At 42.5% G+C, this 20,242-nt stretch overlaps 1 protein-coding gene across 3 annotated transcripts in view; it reads left to right on the top strand.

The window, feature by feature from the left end:
• The first annotated feature begins 2,990 nt into the window (after window positions 1–2,990).
• Window positions 2,991–20,242, top strand: part of cnksr3 (cnksr family member 3) — a 30,442-nt gene continuing 13,190 nt past the window's right edge. The window contains exons 1-2 of one of the 3 annotated variants that reach the window (XM_023952934.2): window positions 2,991–3,176; window positions 11,544–11,707. In XM_023952934.2, the coding sequence (XP_023808702.1) occupies window positions 3,125–3,176; window positions 11,544–11,707 (216 nt within the window). In that variant the 5' untranslated portion in view covers window positions 2,991–3,124. Of the gene's footprint in view, window positions 3,177–10,983; window positions 11,008–11,543; window positions 11,708–11,736; window positions 11,910–20,242 lie in introns of those variants that run through there. The other 2 variants (XM_023952935.2, XM_078943110.1) reach the window with 2 other exon arrangements.

Below are 20,242 nucleotides of genomic sequence, written 5' to 3'. Positions count from 1 at the left end.
CATTCTGGGATTTGTGAGAGCTGATCTCACCACACAAGCAACAAGTGAGACATTTGGGGGGTTGTGTTTTTCAAGCAAAGCATAAGGTGTGTACTATATTTGCTTGTAACTTGTGGGTTGTGTAAATCCTCAAAGCAACATCAGACCTTAGCAGCCCAACAAGCAAAACCACAGGAGATCCAGTATGTGGACGTCACACACTGAGTCCCCTCCAGCTTGTATCGTTCACAGATTGTGCAAAAGAAACTCTCAGCAGAGAGAAAAAATCTAGATAGCAGCAAAAAAACTCACAAATGTGGGGTTTCTGGGGCTCCAACAGTGTTTGTTGCTTTATTAATAACGATGATGTGGGCGCGAGAGGATCCACAGCCTCCTACACCTGGTTGTGGACTCTGCCTCTGGCTTGTCTCGCGCCCCCGGCCGTCCCCCAACTCCATCTGGATGAAGCTCATCTGCTGGACTATGTAAACATGTAGTTGTAGGGTTAGATTAGTGAATTCTTCTCTCCCACCTTCATGTGGACACCCCTGAGGTTTCTTCGTTTTTTCTGGAATCCATTTTTAGGAGTTTTTCGTTACCGCGAAGGGGGGTCTAAGGACAGAGATGCCCATTTTAGTTTAGTCTGTTTAGTCTAGTTCAGTTTAGTATTTTCCTATTGAATTCTATTACTTCATAATCCTTATATTTTATGTTTACTTTACAATTACCGGTATGAAGCCCATTGAGACGACTGTTGTTGTGATTTTGGGTTATATAAATAAAATTGAATTAAATGATCAACCTTATAAAGGCCGGTTGGACGGCTACTGTCTTAAAATATACATGACTAAAACAGGAGCAGCGCAATGAAAAACTAGGAGGTAGAGCACAAGCAGACTGAGTGCGAGCTAAAACTGATGACCTCATAATTAAAGGACACCTGAAAGTCCTAAAAGAGCTTCTCCACCCCCTTGACTGTTACAAGCTGATGATAGTAGCCACTGTCTGCTGGTGTGCTGGTTCAGAGACGTTCCTCAGGAATACAGTAGCATAAGATGGTCTCAACACTGACTGTGCTCTTCATAAAGAAAAAGCTAACTCTATACATTCCTGATTTCAACACCACACATTAAGAAATGTGCCTCTAAGAAAAACAGATGCGTAGAGTTCCAGGACAAAAAAAAACTTCTGTCTGCTCCTCTCAGTCATCAGTATACAGTCACCTTGGTAAGAAAAACCAACTTGTTTTTTTATCTTCCTCATTGTTGATTTGTATAGATTCAGTTCATGAAGCCCTTCAATCGTTGATCCTTTGATCCTACAGGCATGGAGCCCTTTACAGTGGAAATGTGTTTACTTGCTTTATTTGAAACCTGGTCATTTTAAAAAGACAATAAATCTTTACTGTTAAACTGTAACCAACGTCTGACTGCGATTTAAACTTATAACACCGAACTAAGCACTAAAATCTGTTGCAAACAGGCAGCTACAGGGAGAACAGTTTTCACCAGCTGACCTGCTACCACTGACAGTAAGTTGGTGATATTGTAATTAACATGAGTGCTTTTCCTGTTCAATTGGAATGTTAATGAAATGCGTAAAAGTTCCATTTGATATTACTAATAATGAATGAAAAAAAACCCTTTTCATTAGTTTAATATTACCCCTCAAATCAGGACAATAATAAAAATAGCCCCAAATAACAGAAATGTCAATAGTGGGTATTTGCAGCATTTGTATCAACAGCAGCTTGACAGTGACGTCTCCTCACCAGCCTCATGGTGTTGGTCTGAACCAATCTTCCATAAGTGCTGCATGCAGTTCTGAAGGGGTGGGGTCCAATCATCCAGTCTGCTTCAGGTGGTCCCAGACGTTCTCTATGGGTTTCAGGTCAAGGGTCATTGCTGGTCATACCACATGAGCTACTCCCACTTCCTGAAGTCCAGCTGTGACAGTACTGGTACCATGTGATAGGGTGTAATCATCCATGAACAGAAAGCAGGGGGTGTTCTGGTGGAATTGGGGGATGAGAATGGTTCTATGATGTCTCTGAGGTTAGAACATTCAGTGACTGGGTCATCTACAATAACCAAATCAGTTTGACCCTGACTGGTGATACCTGTCCAGACTGTTACACCTCCTTCCCCAAAGCCAACCCTGAGGACCTTTGACCTTGTCCAGGTCACATGGTCTGGTACTGCAAACGTTGTTGACGGTGTCATGATGTCGGGGGAGTCACCTGCAACAGCCATCTGTCATTGCAGGCATACTGGTGGAGTCGGTTGTGAATGGTTTGTCTGGAAACCCTGGTATCCCTCACATCTGGTAAACGGGCCTGCAGCTGTGTGGCGTTTTCTAAACCATGTCTGGGGTCAGAAGTCCTTAGGTTCTGGTCATGGTTGTGGTCTGTCATTGGCGGGGCTCCACTCCTGGGTCTGTCCCAAACTCTGCCAGTAGTTCTGAGACTTGATGCAGGTCTGCTGATGACACTTTGAGACTCACCAAGATCACCTGCATCACCTGACTGCCTCCTACCAACCTGAAGACGCTGTGGTCTGGGGGTGCTGCTCGTCTGTTGGCTGTTTGAATGATGAACCTGGAATGACTTACTGCCAAAATCAGCTTTTTAGACCCACAGAATTTTGACATTAATGATACATTGAAAAGGTCTTTCTTTAAGAATTTTTGGGTTTTGGCTCCAGTAAATCAGACACTCTGAACACAGAGACAATCATCATGTGGGAAACACCAGAGGTGTGTCTGTCTGCAATTACCTCCCTGTCCCCCAAATCTGTGAAGTAATCTGAAGAAATCTGTGAATTTTTTGTTTTTTACATGATCCAAAACTTCTTGAGCTTGAGCGATGTCAAATGTTCCTGTACCAAAAAGCTTTGTGGCTGTAAAAACGTTTGCACTTGTCTTCATAAACATACTCGTCTTCTCCAAACAGCACTTTTTAAAAAGTGGTGTAAACAAAGCTCCGTGATTGGAGGAGACTAGCAGAGGGGCGTGGTCTTCCTATGGGGAAACTTCACACGCGGCCCGACTGCAACAGTTCAGTTGGTGTTGGACTAGGCGCGCGCGCTTCCCGCCCTCCGGGCTTCACAGGGAAGACATGATGACGGCCAGCTAACCGAGGATCCCCATGGAGAGCGTCAGTGCGTGGAGCCCCCAGCAGGTGCTGGACTGGATGACAGGTGAGGAGGGGAACCTGAGAGACAGAGACCCACGCGCACATTAGCTGCTGCTTTAACCGAGTGACGTCAAACCGGTGCTGGTTACCAAACACGTGAGCAGAACTTTGAAGTCAGTGAGGAGCGCGCAGCACCGAGGCTTAAGCTGATCTTCCTCCGGAAGCTGGAGAGAAACGGCTTTATGGTCACAGCAAATCTGCCAGAAGGCGCTGAGTTACCGGCTGAGGGGACAGACCGACACCCGGGGGCTTCAGAAGATCCCAGGGGGCTCCTCAGGGTTCAGCTGGACGTCCTCAGGGGGTCGACATGCTGGATCCAGTTGATGGAAACGAGCCACACGCGCGCGCACACGCCCATCCCGTGGCTGCTTGGTCTGCAGCTTCTGTTTTGTTTACCTCCGTCTTCCTTCATGCTCTCATGTGTCAGCTTGTTGGATCAGGATTGTGCACAGCCTTCATCATTAAGCTGTGATCGTCAGTGGGGTTTGCAGGGGGGGCAGGAACGTAAGGAGGGAGGGAGGGCAGCCCTGTGTGACCCCGGTGATCATGGTAGAACTGCACACTGCTCAGAGATGGGCCTGCGTGGTCCTGTGGTCTTCAGGCCTGCCGCTGGTCTTCCTCATAAGAATGTGAGGAGCACACAATCATCCCAGCATGCATTGCATGCTGAGTTGTGTTCAGAGTGGGGGTTGCTGGTGTGGACCCCACCTTTTGAAAGTCAGTCAAATCAGTGCAGTTTTCAAAAATTCAAGGCACTCCTCTGTGGTGATCCCAGCTTCTTCAGCTGACTGCAGGTTCCACAAAGATCAGGAGGCCACTGGGGGGATCATTTAAAGATTTCCATGGAAACCTACCATGGATGTTAGAAAATACCTGGAGATGCTGGCATAAATGGGTCAGGAACCAGAACCAGCAGATTTCCCATGGACTCCTTTGGAACGTTGAATCCGTCCGACCTGTGCCTTTGTAACTGTGGAGGTTATGTGTCGGGTGTTAGTTACCCCACACTCTGGGTGAAGAGGCTGTGTTTGGGTGTTGACATCTGTAGGGGGGTGAAGGAAGCTGGAGGCTGACCGGGCTGCTTGCTGGTGGGCAGCTGGAACAGTTTTCCAAACATGGAGCGGGCTAAATGCTGGACAGTACTAGCAGGTAAACAGCTGAGCGTTGTAGGTGTGTGGAGGATTGAGGAGAGCGTGTTCAGACACATCCACATATTTCTCCTCTCTGACAGGTGCGGCAGCTTCAGCCAGCTGCTTACAGACCCGACAGACTGGAAGAATAAGGAGTCGAGCCTTGTTTTTCTGAGCAGATCTGTAGAAACATGGAGAATGAAAAGTCAGGATTGTAAATAGGACCTGTGACTCCAGGAAGAGGCAGAAATGCACCCGTAAAGACATCAACATGGAGACGGTGGGGGTCAGGTGGAAGTCCAACACTAAAACATCCAACATCTGATTAAATACAAATATGAACTCCAGGGACCTTTCTCTTTCTTTTTTTAAGTAATTCTGTTTCATTAAACATGAATACTTTTTAAGGCTAATCTCTCACACTAGTACTTTATTTAATGCATTGATTTGAGTGATTTTTAACTTTTTTTTTTATTCTTTCAAGTCTTTCAGCTCATTTAAACTCCTTCATACTTTCAGCTCTTTCAGTGATCTCAGTATTCTAAGATTCAGTTCGTTTAGCAGACCCTTCAGGTATTTCAGGTTTTATGGTTAATGCAATGTTTGACCATCAAAGACATTTTCAGCCCCACGAATGACAGACGTTTGAAATCCTTAAACTTCTACATACTTTAGCAGAGCAACTCTTCAACTTTAGACTGTTCAGCGGGGATTGAGCTCTTTCAGATGGATTCAGCTTCCCAAAATTCCCTATGGATTCTGGGAGCCCAAATTAAAAGTTCCTATGATGAATTGGCCCAGGGGGGTTAGATGGGGGTTCTGCATGGAAGATCCTCAAAATCAAATGAGGATGACCATTGGTGGCGTCTAAATCAGATTTCATTTGGGGTTAACAGTCTCAGCAGCAGCTGGTGTTCAACAAAGATCCTCAGCTTGAAGATGAAGCTAACGGCTGTTTGGGAAGCAGGAGGATAGCTGAGGAGAGCAGGGGAGGCCCAGGCTGTGCTGTGTTGATGGTTCAATTCCCATCAGATACGTGTTTTGTGAACGTCTTGCTGTTCTCCAGTGTTGCTTGCTGTTTTGACCGGATCTTCAGCCTGAGTGTTGAGCAGAGGAGAGGGTTTGTCGGAGGCGCTGATGCTGGCTGAACTGCTGTGTGTGTTTGGGGGGGGGGGGGGGGGGGGGGGGGTTATCCTGAAGTGCTTTTACATGTTTGCACTTCTTAACTACTACTATCGTGAAGAAGAGCTCAGAGGCCTGTACTGTGGATGGGGAATGTGACCCCGCCCTCCCCGCGTCCGGTGTTATCGCGGAAACTCGGGATGTGTGGTGAATCAGAGGAAACTGTGGGGCGGGTTCCACAGAGAGTCTCTTCCTGTTGCTTTGTTTCCCGGGAGTGCTCAAAAACGTTGACTGAAGAAGTGTGTAGGTTTCTCCTCTAATGTTTCTGACCTGACTTGGGTGGTTTTGTAATAAATATGGACTGACAGTATCTGAAGTTTGAATCTCTAATGTGAAAGTTATGGTCATTAGTACGGATGGACCGATATCATTTTTCTGGCCGATACGATAACTGATATTCCCCTGAAACTTTGGCTGATAGCCGATATTTGTAGATAGCAATACTTAAGTGTGTACAGTACAACTTTGCACAACTTTTCTTTTCCTGGACAATCACATTGTACTGGACCTTTTTAACCTGAAACAAAGGATCTCATAGGAACAAGTATCAAACTTTTATACAAATGTATCTGTAAGCATTCAGTTATTATTGAATATTGGACATAACTGTAAACCATAAGCTCCCCAGTCTATTAGAAACAAGTATTACATTTAACGTTTAACAAGAAAGTGTTTCTGAAAACAGACTGAAGAATGTCTGTAGTTTTTTAATATCGGACCGATACCGGCACCAATATATCACCTATCCTTAGTCATTTACACTGAAACATCCATCTGATTTCTAATATCCGTTAATTGATGTTAGAAGATTTGGTCTTAAAAGGATTTAGAAACATTCAATTACATTTTAGGAAACAAAACATTTTCAGCGCTCTAGAAAAATGCCTGCTTGCATTTATCAAGTACATGAACACTGGATGTTGTTTATACCGCAGCTCAAATGTGGACATGCATGTGACAGTTTGTTCAAATGGAAGGAGAAGCAGACATGTTTTCTACAATCCACACATACATGGTCTTGTTTCCTCGTAGGAGACGCCTTTGTCTTTTCCAATCAAGAAGAAACTTGATTAAAGTATGCTTAAGCCAAACTTAGTCAGAGGAACGAATCAATTCAAGTCATATCCAGGAGAAGAAACAGAGTGAAAAGAAACTGCTTCCCTAAACAGTTTTTTACTATGAGGGCTTCATGGTGTAGTGGTTAGCACTTGTTCCAGAAGGTCCTGGTTCAAATCCCAGTTGGTCTTCTGTTTGCGGAGGTTGCATGTTCTCCCCGTGCATGAGTGGGGTTTCTGCAGCAGAATCCTGTTTCACAGGTTGATGGTTTTTCTGCCGTGCTCATTAGGTGTGAATGTGAGAGGTTGTGTGTCTCTGATGGACCCCACCTTCAGCCAACAGTAACTGGGAAAGGCTCCAGCAACGCCAGGATGTAGGAGCTTTGGGCAGACGCAGAAGAATAGAAGGTGAAACGAGTATGAAATATTACTCAAAGTACAAGTGTAGCATCTTTAAGTTTATCCTCATTTTCTTCACTGCATCTCCTAAAGGTCAGTTTTTATTTCTGATTCTGCTGAACATAGTAGGAGATGGTAAACCATCTGGGAACGGTGAGGCTGAAACTCTGCTGGGGGAGATGTTGTGAACAAACACAACAGCTGTTGTTTTGTTTTGGCTCCATCTGCTGTTTGTGTTTATTTAACAGGAAAAGCTGTTTTTTTAGGGATGTAGCCTTTGAACGGGACTCCAGTATTTGTTCCCTCTGGCTCACGTTTCTGCTCTGGATGTTTGCGCAGACAGCGGTGTGTTTGTCAGGTTGAAGCAGTGACCTGTGGGTTTTGTAGCTGCAGTAAGAAGTGAAGGTTTCTCTGCCAGAGCTTTGATAACAGCGTTTACGCTGGGGCTGACGGACAGGAGGCCAAAGGCCCAGACATGTCTGCAAACAGAATCATGGAGATAAGGGTTGGAAATATCACTGGATTCTGACCTGGTTGGCTGTTATACACAGAATAAATGCAATAAAATCTTTCTTAACATTTCAAATTGACCTTTGTTTATTCAGATCCAGTGTATTACTTTTTTAATGTCATTTCTTGTACTTGTGTGGGGGACACATGCTTTTCTCTTGGAGCACATATCCTGTGGCAGGTCTGATCCGTGTCTGATCCAGATCTGGTTTTCATTGCATGGTCCTCTGGTTCTGCAGGTGTGAAGGCTCACCTGACCTTGGACTAAAGAAACAAGAGAACTGTGGTCCTCTTGAGGGTCTCTGCTCACATGCAGATGAACTCTGGTGCGGTTCACTACAGTGTGAATGCAGGCAGACTTTCTACAGACCAAAGAGAGGAGGAGAACCAAAGGGAGGAAAGGCTGTAAGCTCTGAGTGTTTGGAGGAAAAAATAGCCATGATGGTGTGAATCTAAAGAAAGAAACCATGAAGACGTTTGGGAATGTCTGCTAGGAAAGGAGGAGTAGTGAGGAGCTGCTGGAGATTCTTCCAACGTTCATACGGTCATGAAAAACCTAGAAAAGTTCAGGAAATTGAAAATGCAATTTCTAGGTCCTTGAAAGGTTTAGGAAAAACAAAATCTTCTGTAAAGTTTTGGAAAAGTCATCAAATTTTAATATTTTAGGTTCAAAAACATAAAATAAAATAGTTTAACATGAGACTCCAATTTAAATTGTGTCAGAAGTTCAACCTCAGTCTATGGGTGATGGGAGTTTCTGTTGCTGTAAAGCAGATTGAGTTCAGTTCAGCGTGTGGAGCTTTCAGCTTTGCTCTGGTGAAATGTAGCTTCAACAACGAGTGTCTTTTTAAGGAGAAGTATCAACTGTGGCTCCTGAAAGACCCTGAAACACATTTTCCCCCAGAAACCTGCAAAATGCAAACTTTGCTCCAAGTCATCAGCAGCATGAGAGAAGCAGAAACAGGACGGCTGCTGAACGCTGCAGAAACCTCAGAGAAAACTGCTGATGAAAGCCTTACAATGGAAGCTCAATGCATTCAAGATTTACAAAATATGGGTGATCTTTTCAAATCTGTTCCGTGATTTTTGTTCTAATATTTTTATGAACTCCAAACAGACTGGATGGACTCTGACCTCATCTGTTCATGAAAACTAGAAGATGAGCTGCAATTAAAAGTAAAATGGCCACAAAGTGTCCGTGTCACAGACAGGAAGCGTTTAGTTTATGTGCTGGTATCCCCAGTCTGTTCTTACTGACTTTATCCACAAACATCACAGAAAATCAGTGAGGAAGTATTAAACATTACCAAGTATGAACTGTTTCTTTACGTATTTTGTTTGTGAGTCGATCCTGACGATAATAACGGCCACAAAGCAGCAAAGTCTGTGACCTGTTGGACATGCGTGTTGTGGGTGTGGTCAACTTTGTCCACTATGCCATCATTTCTTCTCATTTTTGCTACAATTTGTTTCAGAATTTGCTTGAATATTTTTTAGGACAACAAAACTCAAAGAACTTTAGGAAGATCTGATATTCCACATGTTCCACAGACTAAGAAAGAGCCGAGCTGCTTGGAGAAGCAGACGAACATGTTAAGAGGCATCTGGACACGTGTTCAGTTCCACATGTGGAGGAGTCCTGATGAACCTCAGCCTCTTGATCCTGACCTGCAGGCTGCTGCTGAAGCAGAACCAGCTTCACTGCTTCATTCAGGATCTAACTGCTTCAGAGGGTTTTATGTGTGGAGACAGAGCAAAGCCTCAGAGCTTTGCTGGTTCATATTCATCAGGACAACCCGCCTTAGCGCTTCTATTTGTGTGTGGTCTCTTTGCTCTGAAGCATCGTGGTGAATCACTCTGCTCCGTTACAACAACACACTTTGAGGGTTAAATTTACCCAAAAAAACAAACTCCAGCCTGTTTCTTTTGACTGATGGGATTTATTGCTTTGTGAATCATGCTGAAGCTCCTGAACTGGGTACATGCATGATTACATAATCCCACTCCAGCGCAGCAGGCCGTCGGTGTCTAAATGAAACGAGCAGGAACGAGTGGAGCTGCTGCTGCAGAGGGAAGCGCTCATGGATTCTCCTCCCTGCTGCTGCATCCAAACACCCGCACAGCCGGATCTCCCTGCTCCCCGTTTGATCAGGCCTTTTGGTGACCAGTCTGCTGGACACCAAATGCTTCACGGCATGAGGCCATGGCTCGGACTCTCCAAAGCTCTTTCACAGGTTCTGCTTCCAGCAGCAAAGTTTCTGCACCTTCAAGAATGTTTCTAAGCAGGGCCTAACGTTTCATTATAATTCAGTCAAGGGAAGTGAATGTGGCAGTTTATCAGTTTTAACAAGGACATTTGGATTTGTTTGTTCAACTTGGAGCTCCACTGATGCTGGAGGAGACTGGTCTCTCAGAGGAATGACAGACTTCTTCAGATTGTTTATAAGCTACCAGATTCCTGAAGGTCATGGCAGCTGGACTTTTCATCCAAGCAGCTTCTTCAGTTCTTCTTTATGTCCAAAGAAGGGCCAGTTCTGGTTCAGTACCAGGCTTGGTGCTAGTGCTGCGTTGGTTCCCCAGCAGATTACAAAATCCCCTTTTGTTTTCCACAGTCACATAGCCAAGTTGGCTCTGTAATAGGGCTGCACGATGTGAGGAAAACTCGCCCTTTGCCATATTAGTGATCAATATTGCGTAAAACAACCAAAAACATGATTTCCATTTGGTTGCAACAGTTTAATTTCAAACAGAGTTCACTTTTATTCTACTCTAAATGACTCTCGTCTACATAAAAGGCTCCATCTGATTGGTCAACAACATGAATGTGTCCTTCCAATTGGTCAAATTGTTGTTTGATTTTGAAGTCTACAAATTCTGACGTAGTCAGGCTCGAGCTCCAAATCAAATCAAAGCTTGGTTGGAAAAGGTTTGAGTAATAAACCAAAGGCTGAGGTGGACTTTCTCAGCACAGCAGAGACGGCCTCTGTTTAGAAGAAGGAGGGAAGAAGAGTGAGGAGTGGATGCTGGATAAAATCACAGAGGAAATGAGGAAGGCAGGATTTGACCAAAGCTGTTGGGAGAGGCTGGAAATGTTTACTTTGAGATGAGTTTTCAGATTTCTGCTGAATTTGAAAACTGGAAAAAGTGTGGGAGAGGAGTGTGGGAACAGAGCAAATCATTTTAATTTGAGTGTTTTCTGCATTGTTTTCATTCAAAAACAGGAATATTTAATGGTACAAGTTGTCTGAGTGACGGTGAGATGCTGGCATGAACGCATCATTTACCAGTTTCTAGGATTAGCTTTGTTGGAACTAAAGAGACCAGAGAAGAAACTAGCTTTAGTTTTTGTGATGAGACCTCGTCTAGTAGACTGTCAGCCCCCCACCCCCCCAAGCACAGAGCTCGGGTCTCCTCAGCCCAGGGGGCCCCACACCACCCAGGGCAAGGACCGCCCCTTGGGGGAGAGCTCTGGTCAGGCCTCGACGGGACCGAGGCAGCCAACCAGCCGGGGCGACCGCTGATTGTCTCAGCGGAGACCCCGACCCGTCAAACCTCCAAGGTCCCGTACCGATAGTGAAACAACAGTCTTAACATCTGAATGTGTAATTTGTAGCAAAGATGATTTGAAGAAGATCCGGGATGATGATACAGTGAAACTATCTCACTGTGTCACAGATGAGTTATAGTTGTGCTTAAAAATAAGATAGTGAGGTAGAACCTTTGGAGCTTTGGCTCCAACACTGAGCTGAAGGAGGTCTTGAGTAGAGCTGGTCTGAACTGTGGGGACTCACACACCCACCCACCCACACACACACACACCCACCCACCCACACCCCCCCCCCCCCCCACACACACACACACCCACATACACACACACACACCCAAACACCCCCACACACACACACACACACACACACCCACACACACACACACACACACACACCTGAATGCAGAATGATGAACTCCTTATTCACTCCCGGTTGGTTATTACACATCTCCATCACCTCGCGTTGTTCCTTCAAAACGATGGCTGTCATTCCTGTCAGCGGAGCTGAACTGATGCAGTTGTGCTTCTGACCCACATCTGTCCTTCAGGTCTGGACGACAGCCTGCAGCAGTACCTCCCATCCTTCCAGCAGCAGCAGGTCGATGGAGAGAAGCTGCTCAGGATGTCCCACCAGGAGCTCCTGTGTCTGGGTGTGGACCGGGTCGGACACCAGGAGCTGGTCCTGGAGGCTGTGGATCTGCTTTGCTCTTTAGTGAGTACCTGTGTTGTGTCTGTTTTTAGCAGATTTCCTGTGACTCCAGCCCTGAGAAAACTAAAGCAACACAGAAGCAAAGGCCGTCCAAAAAGCAGCGGACCGGACAAAGAACATCATTTAAAAGAAGTCTATCAGAAAACCCGGTTCTTTCTGTTGAATTAAACCCAGAACTGCTTTGAATCTCATTGTGTTACATCAGGTGAGAAGCACATTGTTCTCCCACTGACACATGAATGAATGATAACTGATGCATTAGATTACTATCACAGTGCTCGCATATGTCTGAGTCACTCAGATCCATTCTGTCTCCTCTGTCCAGGGAATCAATTCTGGGAACAGTTTTGAGATGGATTAAATGAACTATTTTCTTTATTTATCCAAAAATTACCATAACTAATAGAAGTTTATGCTTAAAACCTTCATGATCAATTTTTGAAGTTAACATTATTAATATTTATATGACTTTTTGCAGTTTTTGTTGTGATAATTCTGATAAATATTTAGATTTCTGCACTTCAATCCTCTTGCCCTCTCTTATAATTAGGCAACATCATTTTATTGGTGGACCTATACCACCATACTAGACGTGTCACTTTCATTAAATGATTGCATTTTAATGCCCACGTGCAGCTCCCCGCTCCCGCAGTAAGTGGGTCAAATATGGAGAATGCTCAGGCTTGGGACAACTGACAGGACTTCAACTTTGTTAGCTTGGAGGGTTTTCCTTTAGATTATCAGTTGGAGCAGCTACTTTAGGAAGGCAGAGTTTAGTACTTAAGACATGGGATTTAGGCGAGTGATTGACACGCATCAAGAGTGAGTCATCCATGGATGTGGTAGAGAATTCCTTCATTTTCCAAACTAGAAACAGCAATAATGTGAGTTACCATATGTATTGTTTTCCGTTACCAAGTGACCCACAGAACGGTACCGGGCCGCGGCTCGGGGGTTGTAGACTCTGGACAAATGAGACAACTATTTATAAAAGACAGAGATTTATAATGCCTTCACACTAATGTAAACAAGCAGTTGAATATTTATAAGGAAAGTAAACCCTCACTTGTGTTGGTTTTGTTCATAAAATCCTTTATGGAAGCGATTCTGTAGCCCAATTAAAAATCAAAGTCAAACCAGAAATGCTTTTTCATTTTCTAAATGAAGCTGCATTTTTGACTCAAAATTAAAATGAAAAGCAATCCACCAAAATGCTTTTTCATTTTCTTCTTCAACACTGCTTATTCTGTCACCTAATTAAAATGATAATGAAAATGGTTTTTGACATTTCATTTTAAAAAAGGTCTCTGGTAATGAATTTTGCTAAATTCATTTAGAAATGTCTAATTTGACAATTAAAATGGATTAACAGAAATGCTTTTTCATTTTCAAAATGTAGCTGCATCTAATGACTCAAAATTAAAATGAAAAATCAATACTTTAAAATGCTTTTTCATTTTCTACTTATTCTTATAATTATTCTGTGTCGTAATTAAAATGAAAATGCAAAGAGGGGATTGCATTTTCATTTTAACATCCACCCTGCGAACATTGTCGCATTATTCAATTCAAATAAGCATTTCCAGCGGGGAGGCGGGGCGATGACGTCAGTGCTATCTCCGTGTGTCCTGCTGCTAACAGACACATGCTAGGAGCAGTGTAGCTTTGTGTTAGCGGCAGAGAAGAGGGCTTTGTGACGGTTGTGAACTTCTGATGATTGTACACAGCTTCTCAGGACTACGTAGCAGCATTTCCACCTTCCGCGAACCGAAGCTCCCGATCGCCATTCTGTAGGGTTTTTAAAGAAGCCAGTGCATTAAAAGAATAAATGACCACACTCAAACTTGAATTCAATTTCAATTATCATGCATGGGTGCGGGTTATAGACCAGGAAATGAAAGCCCTGCTGTATCTACTTAACACAGGGGTGTCAAACATACAGCATCCGGGCCGTATCCAGTCCGCCAGGTGGTTTAGTCTGACCCGCACATGAAGAGTAAAAATCAAAAGGATGTTTAAAAACAGAAACTACTTTTCTAGTCCATTCCTGTGGCAAGTTATGATTTTTTAAAGAAATAACCGAAATGCGCAATTACCCCACTAGAAGGACCAAAGGAAAAGCAAAACAGGTTGAAACAGCAAATATCTGCACATGCCAAAAGCGAAACCTAACAGCTCTGTGTCTGGGTAGGCAGTAGTTCAGTTCCCGGTGAGCCTCACAGCTGTTACGTTGCTATAACGACGTCACAATAATGACCACAATGTTGTCACAAAGAAAAAAAGGTTGAAGCGAAGTCCTGAGCTTTCCAGAAAAACGGACAGTTTTATTTGTTCACAGAGCTGAATACAAGACCTGCATGCTTGGTATGTCATCAACAGGTCACAGTGCTCAAAATATATAACTTTCAGCACCACTATATGACTCACCATAAAGAAAAGTTTCACCATTTGCAGTTCAGAAAAGAGAAGATTTACCAACTAGTATCTGGACTGAAGAACAACCGTCTGCATTCACTGCAGCCGTGACGTCAGTGATGGAGCAGTGACACCTAGCTACCTTAATGCAAACAAAGTTGGAGCAAACATCCAAAACATTTTCAGATGGTGAACTGATTGAAACTTGCTGAAGGCTGCAGAAGTCGTGTGCCCCAAAAAGCAGTCAACCTTTTCCAACATAAGTCTGTCAAGTACAACAACTGCAGGTACAACATCTCTGAGGAGACTTGAGCAGCCAAATGAAAGAATCCAGTCATTTATTGCATTTTTGGTCACTATTGATGAAAGCACGGACACCACAGGTGTTGCACAGCTGTGCACATTTATTAGAGGTGTTGAACAGACCGTCACAGCAGAGTTTCTTGAGTTGATGGACACAACAACAGCTGATGACGTAGTCAGCTCTCTAGTTACAGTGTCAGACTATGTTGAAGTGAACTGGTCACGTGATGTCAGTCTGGTCACTGATGGCGCCCATTAAAGGTCAGGATGTAGGCAGGTGTTGACACAAAATTCAGGCAGAAACCAGGAAAAGATTCTTGGACATTTCATTGTGTTTTGCACCCTTGAATGACAGTAAATGTGTTTCTGCACAGGATCTGAATCCTGATATTGATGGCTGGGTGAAGTTTAAGGAGAGAAAGGAGGTTAACTCCAAACTCTTATGTTCACAAATGTTTGCAAGTTTAATTTTGTGTAATTTTTTAATGGTTTGCACATTTACATTTTAGGCAGGTGTTTTATTTTTTTCTGTAGTCCCTCTTGAGTTTATTATTGGGATTGCTTCAGTGTCAGATGTAAAATATTCAGTCTGTATAAAATTGAATAGACCTTATTTTTTAAGTGAAATTAATTTAATTGGAACTTCCGGTAGGATGGCATAGAGGAGACACGCTAAGTCTGGAGCTCCCATACTCGGTTTAACAAAACCCCACAAATACAACTCGAACACAAAAAACAAATACAAGAGAAGATATGAGTGGAGGAGACACGCTGCGGAAAAGCCAAAGAACAAAAAAAGATAAGTCCGAACCGACTGAACCAGAAAACAGCGAGCACGAGACGGAGGAAGCGGCTAGCGAAGCTAACAAAGCTAGCATGGCCAGCGAAACCCAGCACGGCTGCAGCGACACGAAGCTAATGCTAGACGGGCTAGCAAAAATTAGCGGTCAGATCCTCGATCTAAACACGCAACTGCGAGGCGTAAAGGACGAATTAAAACAAGAAATATCTTCCCTCAGACAGGATATGGATCGACAATTCAAGGAACACCACAATATGCTGGAAAATCATGAAGCGGATTTGGCGGAGGCCCAGTCACGCATCGCCAGCCTAGAGGAATGCAACACGGAGGCTAATGGTGAGCTAACAACTCTAAAGAAACAGATCCAACGCATGCAAGACAGAATCACAGATTCTGAAGCGAGAGCTCGAAGAAACAACATAAGAATCTTCGGGTTACCAGAAGAGGTTGAAGGGGATTCAGTCGCAACATATCTGAATGAGTTGTTTAGGAAAGAGCTGCTTATGCCTGCAGACTTGGATCTGCAGATACAACGTGCGCACCGAACACCCCCCATGAAACCCAAAGCGGGCGAGCGCCCGAGGCATGTTGTGGTCAACTTTTTGAGTTTTGAAATGAAAGACACGACTCTGAAGAAAGCCTGGCAAAAGAAAATAAAAGTGAACGACCAGCTAATTCAATTTGACCATGATTATCCAGCAGAAATCGTTCAAAAAAGACGCTCATATTCAGACATTAAAAAACTTTTGAAGGAGCGGGGAATCCGTTTTCAGACCCCATACACCAGGCTGAGGATTCACTGGAAAGATGGCGTCCAAAGCTACAACAGTGCGATGGAAGCTGCAAAGGACTTAAAAAAGAGAGGGATTGATGTCAATCCACCAACCAGCGAAAACACAAGGGGACCGGACCGGACCCAAGCAGAGGAGGGATGGCAGCGAGTCGGAGGGACGGCGCGGCGCGGAGAGACTTCAGGAATACCAAAGGAAATAAACGCATGGAACCTGCAAATGGAGCCGATTTATTAAACCAAAATGCCGAGGCGGAACTCACAGACTGAAGACTGAGGAATGTTGGACAATTCTAGACTCACGTCTAGGGGCAGACCCCCATCTGGAATGAGGTCACCCTGCCCACCCACCAACAGGGACAAGAGAGGAGAGACAGAGACCATCTCCATGTGGAAGTCACAGTTCTTTTTTAGGTTCAGGTTGTGCAGTTTCTTTTATTTGTTTTTTAGTTTGTTATTAGGTTGGTCAATATCTAGGTGCATGGATATGATTGCCTTAATAAATGTGTAGTTTGAGTATTGCCTCGCTGAATGTGAATGGGCTAACCACGCCAAAAAAGAGGGGAATAATTCTACAAAAATTAAGAAAGGAAAATATACAACTAGCTCTATTACAAGAGACCCATTTGAATGACCAAGAACACGAGAAACTTAAAAAACTAGGATTCAGAAATACATATTACAGTTCATACAAACAAGGTCGTAAACGAGGAGTTGCTATTTTATTTTCTAACAAAACCAACTTTGAGACCGACAAAGTGATAAAGGGGAAGGACGGGCAGTACATCATAGTAAAAGGACGAATGGGAGACGCAGTTTTAACAATAGTCAATGTATATGCCCCACCTGAAAGTGATAAACAATTTTTTAAATCTCTGTTCAATGTAATTGCTGTGGAAGCTGAGGGGATATTAATCCGCGGAGGAGACTTCAATGTAGCCTTAAACTTCGGTTTAGACACAACTAGTGTACATAAACATAAAAAGACTGTCACCAAATTTGTCAAAATATCCATAGAAGAATTAGGACTGATTGATGTATGGAGGATTTTAAATCCCCATAAGAAAGATTACACACATTATTCTGCAAGTCACAAAGTACATTCACGAATAGATTATTTTTTCATTTCTAAATCTGATATTGGCAGAGTGGAAGAATGTAAAATTGAAGGTGCAGACGTGTCTGACCATAATATTCTACACATGAAAATAAATATTTCAAACAGGAAAAAACAAACAACATGGAGATTAAATGTGGGTATTTTGAATACTGAAGCAAATATAAAAGACATAAAAACTGATATAAAACAATATTTGGAGGAAAATGATAACGGAGCCGTAGACCCCACAGTGTTATTGGACACTATTAAAGCAGTAATGAGGGGAAAAGTAATAGCAAAAACAACATGGTTAAGGAAAAATAGAAATAAAATGTATGAAGAATACTCTAAAAAATTGAAAGAACTCGAACAACAGTTCATAAAAAGAAATACAACAGAAATATATCAACAAATACAAAACATTAAAAAACAAATCAATCACATCTTAGAGGAAGAAATAGAAAAAAGCCTGGGTGGCGGTTGTTCCCTGCCTGTTCCCGTGTGGCGTTGGGGGGATTCCGGCTGCCGCTGCTGCTGCGGCGGGGGTCTGGGTGTGGGGGTGGCTGGGCGCTCCTCCTCCTTCTTTTCACATTCCACCATCCATTTTAGAAGAACATAAACACTCACCTGAGCACAGGTGTTAGCTCACCTTTGCACTAATAGTTTGCATGATTGAATGAATGAAAGATTTCACACTAGTTGGTTTTAAGGCATAGGTATGCGTTCGTGAACACTATCTGTTTTGTGTGCATGTTGACATGTGGACATTTTTGCAGCTAGCAGGTGTGTTTATAACATTTGAGTGTGTGTGGACAGGCCCCGCCCTTTTTGTACTACATTTGAACCGTACCGTAACGATAAACAACCAGTAAACCTGTCTGCTCTATGCTGCTTCATGGTCTTATCCCCCTTCCCCTCCTATTATCACCCTCCTACCCCCCCCTCTCTCTAACGTCCCTCTCTCTTCTTCCCCTCTTTCCTTTTCCGTCCGGTCCAACACCAAAGATTTTCAAACATGATTGAAATTAATAAAGTTTGGCCTCAATTACAAAAGGGGTTTATTCAGACATACCTTTGGTTTGTCTGAAGATGAATAACCCCTCTTGTTAGAATAAAATATGTCCAACACAAGAGGCCCTCAGCTCTCATCTGTTTGCCTAGCTGTTGGACAGGACAAGTTAAAAAAAAAAAAAAATAAATAAAAAAAAAAAAAGCTGATTTATTTTAAACAAAGCTATCAGGAAGTAGGGCCTAAATCAACAAAATTATTAGCCAAAGAATTAAAAAACAACAGGCGCTTAATGCAATTTATGAAGTTATCGATCCAGACACTAATAAAGTAACAAATAGCCCAGAGGAAATCGAAAAAATATTCACTAACTACTACAAAAAACTATATTCCCAGCCTCTTTCAGCCTGTGACGAAGAGAAAAGAAATTTTTTGGAAAATATAGATCTACCATTTATTGGACTGAATCAAAATAAACTACTCACAGCGGAAATTACACAAGAGGAAATATTAAAAACCATAAATACTCTGAAAAACAATAAATCACCAGGCAGCGATGGCTTCCCAGCTGAATGGTATAAAACATTTAAAAACGAACTTACTCCAATTTTGCATAGATCTCTAAACTGGACCCTACAAAAGAATAAAATGCCTATTTCTTGGTCAGAGGCAATAATTTCAGTTATCTTAAAGCCGGGGGAAAACAAACAGTCATGTGCTAATTACAGACCTATATCAGTACTAAACATAGATTACAAAATCTATACATCTATAATTTGTAATAGGATAAATACATTTCTTCCTGACCTTATCGATGAGGACCAGACGGGATTCATAAAGGGTCGTCAGACACACGATAACATCAGGAGAACCTTGCATATAACTGAAAGAGCCCAAAGAGAACATAAAAGTACAGTTCTCATAAGCATCGACGCAGAAAAAGCTTTTGACTGCTTTAATTGGAAGTTTTTGTTCCTAGTGTTAGAAAAAATGGGATTTAATAACAAATCGGTTGAAATAATAAAAACAATTTATTCACAACCAACGGCTAGAATTAAAATAAACGGGAATTTAACTGGAACATTCAAATTGGAAAGATCCACAAGGCAGGGCTGTGGACTCTCCCCGAGTCTGTTTGCTCTTTTTATTGAGCCTCTGGCGCAGGCAATTCGAGAAAAACCTGAAATTAAAGGAGTTTCACTGAATGGAGCCGAACATAAAATAGGATTGTTTGCTGATGATTTAATAGCGTACCTCGAACAACCAGAAACATCAATTCCTCACTTTATGGAAATATTGGAAACATTTGAACATTTATCTGGATATAAAATAAATATTCTCAAAACTAAAATTTTAAAATTCAATTATGTTCCATCTGAATACATTAGATACAACTTTAAATTCAACTGGAATTTGAAAAGTATTAAATATTTAGGTGTGGAAATAACACAAGATTTTCAAAATATGAACAGTAAAAATTATTCAGTAGTACAAGAAAAGATACAAAAAGACATTGAAAAATGGTCAACACTGCCACTAGATTTCACCTCTAGAATTGAAATAGTGAAAATGAACATTTTGCCCCGGTTTCTATTTCTCTTTCAAGCTCTACCAACACAGGTCTCTAACACGCAATTTACAACATGGGACAAAATAATAACCAGATTCATATGGGACAATAAAAAATCTAGAATAAAATACGGCACTCTCCAGCTTCCAAAGAATAAAGGAGGTATGGCACTTCCAAAGCTGAGAGAATACTATATGGCTTCACAACTACGATACTTATATTGCTGGTGTAATCCCCAGTATAACGGAAAATGGAAAAATATAGAATATAAAACTTTACAAGAACCCATTCAAAACATTATGGGAGATAAAGATCTGTATGAAACAAAGAAAAAGCATCTAGATCCCATAACAAACCACACACTAACTGTATGGTTCAAACTACTGCAAAAATACAAAATCCTAAATAGTGCAAAAAAACTAAAATGGGTAGCATATGACAGGCAATTTAAACCAGCAGAATATGACCCTACTTTTAAATATTGGACTACAAAAGGAATAACAGCATGGTGCTTATTAGAAAAGAAGGATGGACAGCTGGAGAGTTTTGA

The sequence above is a fragment of the Oryzias latipes genome, chromosome 24 (genome assembly GCF_053564925.1).
Source record: "Oryzias latipes strain Hd-rR chromosome 24, Olatipes_Hd-rR_3.1".
Classification (NCBI taxonomy): domain Eukaryota; kingdom Metazoa; phylum Chordata; class Actinopteri; order Beloniformes; family Adrianichthyidae; genus Oryzias; species Oryzias latipes.
This window is presented reverse-complemented; position numbering and strand designations above follow the sequence as displayed.